This window comes from Acipenser ruthenus, chromosome 7, assembly GCF_902713425.1.
Source record: "Acipenser ruthenus chromosome 7, fAciRut3.2 maternal haplotype, whole genome shotgun sequence".
In the NCBI taxonomy this organism is placed as follows: Eukaryota; Metazoa; Chordata; class Actinopteri; order Acipenseriformes; family Acipenseridae; genus Acipenser; species Acipenser ruthenus.
Genome location: NC_081195.1, coordinates 13,014,333 through 13,025,439, shown reverse-complemented (window position 1 = coordinate 13,025,439; position 11,107 = coordinate 13,014,333). Strand labels below are relative to the sequence as shown.

Sequence of the window (11,107 nt, the reverse complement as noted above, 5' to 3'; positions counted from 1 at the left end):
GGCAAGGGTTTTACTAATTAACACCATACACTTCATTATAATCTCATGCAATATTCAGATACTCACTGTGAGCATAACTGTATCTGTCTAGGTTGAACACCATTCACAGGGATTGTCTTAAGTGGGCTGTTCAGTAGGCCAATAATAGCTTGCATGCATACTGGCCTCATGAACCTTTAAGCGTTTGACTGTTGTCTGCCAAAAAAAAAAAAAAAAAACACATCGAACGTCTTCATAAACAGAACACTTTTTTTCTCTCCAGTATTCCATCTCAAATATACAACAGTATATTCATCATGCTGTATGTACTTCATGTATTAAGCAGTTTTTTTTTTTTTACTGTATGTCATGTATTATGCATTTCTCTGTATTTAAGTATTATGGATTTTCTTGTTACTGCACCTTGTAAAGCGCTTTGTGATGGTGGTCCGCTATGAAAGGCGCTATATAAAATTGATTGATTGATTGATTGATGCTAGAAGGGGAGTTTAAAACTGCCAATTGATTTGTCTTCATTCATAACTGGAAAGACACACACACATAGTTAAGTCCAATAGTTTTAATAAAAATACCAGAAGCATCAGTTGGCTAATCAACAGTTATTGTACTTAATTACTCTGTATTTCTATCAGTCATTCTTAGATACTTGACATGAGCTGAATGTCTCTGCCAATTAAAATCACACATTTATGGAAACAGAAGTGTTGTAAACATTTGAAAATGTGTTTATACAGGAAAGAGGAAACCTCCTAGATTATGGTTCTTCTACTTCCATTCCAAAATAACATTTGAAACAGTATTTCACACTCATCTATTTGCATGAACGTGGTCAGTAGCATTTTAATCTGAATTCAATTAATAATGCCCAATCTGCCAAATAAGACAAAAGTATGAAGAAATTAGATTTTTTTTTATTTGTTTTTATTTGCATCAAGGAAAAAAAAAATGTATTACCATGGCATTAAACTGAACAAGGGAAAAAAAAAAAAAGAGATGACATGACAGTAGACACATCTCACAAAAATATTTACGATAAGTACAGTGCATTAAACTTTCCCCAAGTATGTGCCCTCCAAGTGAGTTATTAAGGCATTCATAATTCATTTAGAAAGAAAACACTGGAAAATAATTGCACTGCAAAAGTTTGAGCAACGGTAAGTAATTAAAAAAAAAATAATATTGTTTATTTCCAGATATTTCTGAATTAAAAATTCAAAGCTACAGTACACAAAATTGAACATACTACTACTAACAGCGCTCCAGATAAGGTTTTGGGTCAGAGGAATGTACTCTCCAATTTAGACACTGCGAGTTAAATGTATTTTGAAGTCATGAGAACCTTTAATAAATACTGTACTTTAATGCCAACTTATGGAGCATGCATTAACTACTGCCTTACATTTTAATTGTAATGTTACTTTGAACTACTGTACAAAAACTGTACTTAATAAAATGTATATTTTTTTCAATGTGTAAAACACCCAGTACGCAGGTTATCTGGAGCACGGACTACTACCAATAATAATAATAGTCAGATATTTTTCCAAAATTATGAAAATTGCTTTTGGATCCATGAAAACCATGAGGGAAACTGTATCTAATGATCTGGTTGTTTTGGAGTTTAATAAGTGCTATAGTTAGACCTCAGCTGTGCATCAGCCGTTACCTGCAATCATTAAGACACTGATAAAGCATCCTGTTTTGCATTTAGTTTTATGCAGAAATGCCAACCATGTATTATTTGGAGTCATCTGTAGTAATTTTGTTTTCCAAAAATCCAACTCCTAAGTCTGGCATGTCTGATTAAGTTCAACACAAAAAGGTCCTGCCTCCAGCAAGAACCCCCCCCCCCTCTTACCTTTCAGCTAACAAACACACTACCCCCCTCCACTTCTACAGTATGTTAAGCTTCTGTAATGTGCCATTCATTTCCATGGGAAACTGGCTCGCAACGTCACTGAAAGAAAGCAGGACCGGGAATGGATTAAAGTAGTAAGGCATTTGGCACAGTTTCCTGATTTATTTTGAACAAATCATTAGAAATCCTCCGGAATGGAACAGAATGGAGAGGTGCTCTAAATTCCCAGCCTGTTTCGTTTACTTAAAAGCAAGTATGGCTAAATAAGGTCCCATTAAAAATCAATGGGAGTGGAAACCTTGATTCATTTTTCATTTTTCATTTTCCTCCAGTCGTTTCCAAAAGCATCATTACTAATTGCACACTAACAGAGCTTAAATAACAGAGTTTACCACCATCTCAAAGCGAGTCGCCAAAGACCTGCAAATGATATCCACTGGTCTGGAAGGCCATGTACAGTATTGTCAGTCAATGGGCAGTATCTCATTGAAAGGCAACACTGACATAATATTGGATATCAAATCTCATCTTTCATTTATGACCCTTTTATATATAAATAAAAAAAAAAGTACTACAAAGAGCACCACTTCAAGAATATAACATTTCAATAATATCCCTTTTCATGTATTGTAAATCACAATACACCACATACACAGTGGATTAACTGCATGTTTATTCAAGGGTCCTGAACAAAATAATACTGCTTTTCAAGCTTTTCATGTAAACATTTGTTTACTCTAAAGTACTGTACTACTGCCAGTAGCTTGTTGAGTCTTTTTTTTGTATAGTACCAGATGAAAAAGGATAAAATAGCCTATTTGAGCACACAAGTTTGTTTTGTTTTTTAACTTAGGATAGGCCCAAGTTAGATGCAATACTATGCTTTTAATAGTAAGTGCAAGAGTACAGTAGCACTGAAATCATTATTTTTATTATTTTTTTTAAATTACCTAATTTTTGAACACTGTTCCTATAACTAATTATCTTGGAGGGTCAAAATCAGGTCAGGCTACAGGCTACAGTATTTCACTGTGAATTTATTCCTAACGGTCCGATTTCCTTAGCTGTAGCTTGACAAACATGTTTGTTGCCCATTCCTCACCGAAGAGCCACTAAGTTTTGTTCTGCATTTAAATTTGCCTTAGCTCTTTAGAGAGATCTCCTTCCAAATCCAATCTGAATTATGACTGGATTTTCAGGAATATCTGCCTTTAGAGTCTGCTGGACAATGTGTTCTCTCCCCCAACCAGATGGGTTCTGTTGCTGCATTACCAAAAAAAAAAAAAAAAAAAAAAGTTTAAGCTTAGTATTAATTTTACAGAACAGTTAATGATTTCTTTTCGTTTTACTAGGGATGAACATCGGCGATTTCACAACAGAGCAACCCTTCCAAATAGCAACATTGTGACCGTTTTGTTTCGCAGTCTTCAGGTTCCTCAGCCACTCCTCTGGATCCCTGTGCGCTGTACACGAGCCTGGATGACTTCGCGTGGCACTTTCTTGCAGTCCTTGGCCAGGCCAACAAAACACATGAGGTTAATGAAGCAAGTGGTGAAGTTCAGTTTACAGCCAAACTCACTCGTGGCATAATCAAAAGGGAATGTGTGGTGGTAGTTGTGGAATCCTTCCCCTGAAACGAAGCAAACACCAGCGTTATCTCTGGCTAAATCATGCTATAGTGCTATCCCTAGTTAATTATTTTCTAGTACAAATATTTTTTTTTAGATAATACCAGTGATAAATCAGACAGTTATGGGAAGAGGAAAAAAAACAATAGTTGCTTACTAAATGTTTATGAATATTTACTATGCTAATGATTTAAACAAAACATTTAGATTTACATATACAGAATGGGTCCCAAGGACTCCCATGATTGGGTCCTGATATAGGATACCAACATTCAACCCCTTACTTCAGCTGGAAAATGCACTCCATTAAAATGTAACCCTAAAAGGAGCAGTTCAAAAGATGAATAATCTCTTTGTGTGCTTTACAGAGATAGGAATAATACTACCCCAGGAAGCATTAGGTATTATTATAAATAAACATACCAATGGCACTGAATGCGACAAATCTGTTCTCTCTTGGGTTGATGGTAGTGTCGTACGGTCTGTTCCCCCACATGTGGGCGGCGCTATTCACCAGCCAAGTTGCGTTGAGAACCAGAGCGTACCTCAGGAGCCCAGGAACAAAGTAACCAACCCACAGAGACTCTCCCCACAGGTACCAGGGCACCATCATGGGAACCATGAAGCACATGATCAGAATAGAGGGCTTGTAGTATCTGCAACAGACAGAGATCATGCCTTAGACTTCTGGAAAATGTCTGGGTTTATGCCCAGTGCAAACACTGAACTTTCATAATAAGCCAATAAAAAATTAATAAAAAATACTAAATAAAATAAAATTAGATCTTATCAGTCAAGTGCTTTGAACTATGGTGTCTAGGACAGTCCTAACCAGATAAGAATGAGCTTCTCTTCTGTTGTGCATTTGATAATATTTAATAAGTATTTATTTTATTGGCTATGCCCTAGGTTGTCCATTTTTTTTTTTTTTTTTTTACTCTATAAAACAGAAGGCTAATATTAACTACTGTAAGCTTCCTTTGGGTCCACTGTGCTTTAATGGCAAGACTTGAATTACTTAATTTAGTAAGGTCAAACAATTATGCTATGATCACATCTTCTGGAATTACTTTCATATCAAACTTGCAGGGACATTTCAATACAGCCTGATACTGGAAAGTGGAAAATATGTTGCCATTATCTTCCAATGCCAATTTGTGACCAATGTGTCAGCAGTGTAGTGTTACTATGAACATCTTGGAGACAAAATAGCTAACACCAGGTTCAGGGTGAGAACCCACAATTAGTATTCAGGAAATGCACAGAAGGTTTTGTACCACACTTTACTAAAAAAAAAAAATATATAATAATAATTTAACCAGACAGCCATGTGTCTGAAAAGATATGGGTTAGGCAACAGTAGGAAAAAATAAATAAATAGTTACAATGAAACAATTAATAAATGTCAGTAAAGTTAAGTGACAGAACCTACTTTCTTTGAAACATTACAACTTTATCAGCCTTCAGATCTGCGAGTTCCAATTTCTTCCCCTTCTCAATCACATCCGGGTGCTTGCGCACTAAAAGCCAGCCAATATGACTGAAGAAAAACCCACGGAGGGCATTATGGGGGTCGGCATCAGTCTCTGAGAACTTGTGATGAACTCTGTGGTCCCGAGCCCACTCGAAGATGTCATTCTAAAAAACATAACGAGATTATAAACGGAAAATTGTCATAGGTTTTGTATTTTCTATAGCTCTGGGTAATGTATAAATAACCATTAAATAAAAAGGTCTGTATTGTTGGTGCATGGTGTAGCATATCCACAGTTGCTGTCTGTGTCAAATCTGATCTATGGCTAATTCAAAAGCTTTAGTAAATGACAGCCCATCATTTGTTCACTGTAATGGAAGCCCGAGTACCATCATATACAATTAAGGTATAAATAAAAAAAGGTATGATGATTTTTTTTTTTTTTTTTTTTTTTTTTTTTTTTTTTAAAGATGATGCTTATGGACAAGTCAGTCATTCACAACTTTGTTTATTTCTAAGATTTTTGGTGTTTTATTCAGTCACCACTATCAAAACACTCCTAAACTGCTTACCTGAAAAGCCATGGAATTGGCAAAAGCCAGGAAGATCCGCAGAGGCAGTTTGGCCTTGTAGGACCTGTGACTCCAAAGACGGTGGGCCCCAGCTGTTATTCCCAATGCACTGAACAAAAAGCATACAACAGCTGTGGGGGAAAAAAAAATATATATATATATATATTTTTTTTATATGAAACTATGTATGTATTAGCAACTTTTGACCAATATCTTTGTATATCCATTAATAACTTCCTCATCCATTGTCAATTATTCACCTGAATGTGCATTCTCAGAACACACAAGTTAGCATACACCCATACATTGCCGATCATGGCTGCAAATACAAAATTAGTCTACAACAGCTACAAGCATTTAGCTGAAGAGAATGTCTGGTTGTCAGAGTCAACTGTAAATTGAATTTAAAAAATGTATGTTTTGGCCCTATACTAGCAAGACAGTCGTGCTAAACCGAGGTACTACAGTGTGGAGTAGTGGTTAGTGCTCTGGACTCTTGACCAGAGGGTCGTAGGTTCAATCCCAGGTGGGGGACACTGCTGCTGTACCCTCGAGCAAGGTACTTTACCTAGATTGCTCCAGTAAAAACCAACTGTATAAATGGGTAATTGTATGTAAAAATAACGTGATATCTTGTAACAATTGCAAGTCACCCTGGATAAGGGTGTCTGCTAAAAAAATAAATAATAATATCATTAGACATCAATTTAAGTAATCTAGTTCTAGGCATCTCTGACCTTTAGCTCTGTACAAGGTTCACAGTGCAAGTTTTCATAGCTATAAAGTAATGCAGTTATTACAGAGCTTCCATAAAAGGGGTGCATCAGGAAAGTTCATCCAGTGTCTCAAACAGCCATGCCAGACATTGAATAGCAAAACACTAAACCACCAACAGATTCATTGCAGGACTGCTGACCTCAGCGGCACATGCGAAGTGGCATGTTTAGTGAATGCACCAACGTGATCCATTTCAGTTCCAAAATACATTTAAAAAAAGCCCAACCTGTCAGGCATTTATGAAACACAACTAAAATTGAAAAGTGTTTTAGAACAGATTCTGAATGAAACAGTGTTGCCAAGCAGTTTAGACTGAAGGGAAGGAGTCAGTAATCTCATTTTAGCTGGGTTCTCTGGAATAAATTACTATCTGAAGCCACGCAAAGCATGGCACAGAATAGTAAAATTATGATTCCTGTCTGTCAGTCTGCCCTTCTCACCAAATAATAAACCAAGTAGCTCATGGGGGTAAATTAGGTGTCTGACCTCCAGATAAGTTTCAGAATACTTGGTCAATCCTGTTTTCAATGTTAGGAGTGGAACCGATGATCCAAAAAGGATAAGATTTTGTACAGTTAAAGTTAGGCACAAATTTTGTTCCTAATCGAAGAATCAATGACCTAATTTGGTTCAGTTTGTACAACTACACAGTAAAGTATGGACCTGGTTCTTATTGCATTTCAATCAAATCCCAGCCATATTCCACAAGGCACAGTGCAGATGCTACAATGCTGTTTTCTGTGTAAATAATTGCTGCAGATACCAGAATACAGTTCTAGTTTGTATTGGAATATAATTCCTTCTACCATTCCTAATGCTTCTAAACTACTCTCAACACTATGGTGGAAGACTGCATCTTGAAATATGAAATATGTTAAAGCATTGGGATCCTGAAACTAATTAAATGGGCCCTGACTTGGGAGTCTGAACTAAATATATAAGCATGCTTTGATGGATTAAATGTACGGTAGTTTGATCTTCATGAAATTGCTGTCTAGAATGTTGTTGGTTTATTAAAACAGTCTAGAATACTTACATTTTTTTTTTTTTAAATCAAAAGGTAATGTCTTTGAAGAGGGACAAAAATGGCTTATAACTGTATATATTCGAATTATGTGGTTGGCTGCTATATCAGAGGCAACAGGAATTCAACCTTCCCCTGGAAATCTGATACAAAAGTTCTATGTTGGTCTCCCAGGACCTATAGAATGAAATATCCTTGTCTGCTACAGGGACGGGTTAAAGGAAGTGTTGCACGTACAGGCGTTAAAGGGCGTGCAGCATGCAAACCAGCAATGACAAGAAATCGGAGAAGCTGGGAAGCACTGGCACCTACACCTCAGCACACAAGAACAGCCCTGACTAGACTAGAACAAACAGACTGCATGCAAGTCATGAGGCTTCTTTTTGTTCTAACATTTTCCTGATTGTAAAGTAAAATAGGGAAAGTCAAACAATTAAATGTTGTTGCATTTGTACATTTCCTTACCAGGCACAGTACTTGTGATTTACCATCCTTGCAATGTTATTCTTTATTAAAAGTACTGCAGTAGGGGTTTGTGCTATGAATTGAAATCATATGCCTATCAGAATTTACCTATTTGTAGGCTACAGAACTTTGATTAAACCGCAAATTGGACCTTCTGTTGGCTCATTTCAACAAACCTGTTACTTAACTAAAACCTTCATGACTTGCAGCAAAAGGGATGGCTTGCTGTGAACAATGCCCAGCAGTAGTCAGAACAATTTGTGTTTATTATCAAACATAAAAGAGCCACTGTTCTTACACCATCTATAAATAAATCTGACTGCTTGCTGTGTTGAATAGCTTTTGGTCACATGAGTCATTACATTCAACAAATAAAAGGGGTTTAATGCACTATGTACTGCAATGCATTTGTTATCAAATGCCTGATTTACACTAGCATGGTCTTTGTTCTGTTTTAGGACGGCAAAAAACTGACCTTAATATAAATAAAAACAAGATATGTACAACATATCGAAACGTTGGGCAGCTGGCTCTTTGAGCTAATATATATATACTGCATAGGAAGCTTTAACAGATTATGCAACATTTGTCGATTATTAAATACACTAAACAAATACATTTCTAGTATCTCTTTCCAAGGCGTTTAATTAAACAGTAAAACGTGTGTTTTCTGACTCGCACTGCATAATCAGAGGTTCACTGTTGTATACACCAGCCAGCAGAGTGCGCTGCACAACACCCTACCTACGCAGTATAAATATCTCTGAGCAGCGGAAACGAAAATGCATGACAGTTCTGACTGCAGTATCCCCATTTCTGATAAAACTACGCCTTTAAAAATGCATGTAAAGGCCATTTTGAATTGCAAAATATAAATGTTCTACGTTTTACACAAAAAACGCATTACTTGTTTAAAAATAAAAAAACAACTAGTTGTACTCACTCCATGCCAAGGTTGAAGCAGACGTATAAGGTACAAGTGTAAGTCCGTACACTGCTCCTGAATGCAACAAAATCATCAACACAACATTTCTCCATACTATTTGCTTGGGCGGTTTTGGACCTTCTTTTTCCTTATACGTTTCGTCAAACACATCCTCCACCGTAGACATCTCCGAAGCAACCACGCCATTTCTGTAAACCGGAGAGCTTTTCTGTTGCGTTTCACCTTGAACTTCAGTCATTTTGAACAGTATTCTTTTTTATATATATACGAACTGAAAAATATACAGACATTGTTATTATTTTTTTGCATGACACACCACGCAAGGAAAAGGAAAACGGTACAGAAACAGAAAAAAACGGAGAAAACATACTTCTTAAAAAAAAGAAAAAAAAAAAAAAAAAACCATTATATTTTATTTGTAACTGCTGCTTTTATTTGATTAAAATAATAATAATAAAACAACCGTACGTACTTGTACATAAAAAAATAGAAACATTCAGAGCTTACCTTGATGCTGCTGTGAAATGCAAAAATTAAACAAGTGTGTTATTCACCTTCTCAGGAGCTACAGTTAACTACAACCAATATGCCTTCTTTCTGTCCTGTTTATACTCCCCAAATCAATGAGATGACGCCTGTATACCTAATGCTTGTTTTGGGAGGACGTTATAAAGACGAATAGAATTTGTTGCCACCTTATTCCGCCGCGCCGATTGGTCCACTCTTATCTGCTGTTCCCTTTTTACACTTTTTGTAATTTTGTTCTCCATGAACACGAGTTCTCATAGATAGCCGTATTGCTTTGCACAATCAAATCTGTCTGTTTATTGCTAAAACTGAATAACGTAATTTGCTGTTAAAAGTGATTGTGATATGGAATACTTATATACCGTGTCATTGTTCTTTTTGATCGGTGCTTAAACTTGAAAGAGTCAATGCCCTGAAGTAACCCACATAAACCAAATGCGGTCTTCCTGAATATTCTTCAGTCCTACAGCGCCGGTCTAATGAAACTGCAGTACAAGGTTTCTGTAGTATGGTAAGATACTGCACATTGATCCTTTAACACTTAGAGGTTCATTTAACTTAAATTCCATGTCTAAATAAAGTGTTTTCTACACACACACATAATATATATATATATATATATATATATATATATATATATATATATATATATATATATATATATAGACACACACACACATAATAATGAATACTGACCTTTATGAAAACTTTTTTTTTTAAATGATTCTGTCTAATATATAAAAGGGGGGTAGAGGGATGTGGTGTGGTGTAGTGGACAGTACATTTCTAGATATTCTATTATCCTGTCATCCACAAGCATATAAGTCACAATACTTGCCCTTGCATTTTATAGTTGTCCATAGATTTACACTTATTAGTCAAAGATTCGGGAAAGCATTAGAGAATATTTTAAGTATGCACATTAGTGTACATAAAGCCCAGTCTATTTCATATATTTTCATTGCAACATGTATTACAGCATGAATCAATAGAATGCTTGGCACTCAATTAATTAGATTTGCGGGACGATTATCTTTTCTGGGAAACCATTATACTCAGTGAGGAAGGGATCTGAGTTAGAGTTAAAAAAAAAATCTGCTTTGAAGATGAGAGAAGGAGAATGGAGGCATACCACGAGTAATAGTTTTGATATACCCATTCAATTGCAGGTCATTTTAAACCATCAAAGGCAAACAAAAATATCTATTTTGTAAGCTTGGCAAAACAGGCATTAAAAGAGTCAATGTTCTTGAAATAAAACCCTGAGGAGCACTAAAGGACAAGGATAGTTATTTGGACCAGTTGAAAAGCACACAAAAAGGCACACAGTATATGCAGCACAATGCAAAACCACTCTGCTGGGAACATGGCACAAGAACATGATTCTTACTTCGAAATCAGACAGAAAAAATGCCTTCCTCTGTTCTCTGCTCTTAGGCCAATTGGTTGTAGAAATAAACTATATATATTTTTTTACAGTTTTTTGTAATTTGTTTTATTAAGTGTTCCACAGTCCCTCCCATTGCATACACACAGTGACTGGTGGATGTGGGTTCATAGAGCCACCTGGCTCTATGAAACAGAAATGTGAGTAAGAGAGCCTTTTCAGTGCATGTAGGCTTACATCAAAGCCTGCCAAAGTTATTGCTGCTCAAATATTTTGTAATAATGTGTACTTAGCTTGCAACCAGTCCCTCATTATTTCAGTGAGATCATTTAGATAAGCAAAGGACCAAAGTTACAAAAGTTACAAAGTTTTAGATTTCCTCCAGTCTAAAGTTTGTACCATTTCTACTAAGAAACCATATCAAAGCACATCGACAATTATTTTTATT

The 11,107-nt window shown here is 36.0% G+C and overlaps 1 protein-coding gene across 1 annotated transcript; it reads right to left on the bottom strand.

The window, feature by feature from the left end:
- Nucleotides 1-891: 891 nt before the first annotated feature.
- LOC117415462 (acyl-CoA desaturase-like) lies at nt 892-9,402 on the bottom strand. Its single transcript, XM_034025848.3, has 6 exons — nt 9,252-9,402; nt 8,742-9,015; nt 5,533-5,663; nt 4,919-5,124; nt 3,910-4,142; nt 892-3,488 (listed from the first exon to the last, which is right to left on the bottom strand). The coding sequence occupies exons 2-6, from the start codon at nt 8,980-8,982 to the stop codon at nt 3,295-3,297; spliced, it is 1,005 nt and encodes a 334-aa protein (XP_033881739.1). The 5' UTR covers nt 8,983-9,015; nt 9,252-9,402; the 3' UTR covers nt 892-3,294.
- Nucleotides 9,403-11,107: the final 1,705 nt, after the last annotated feature.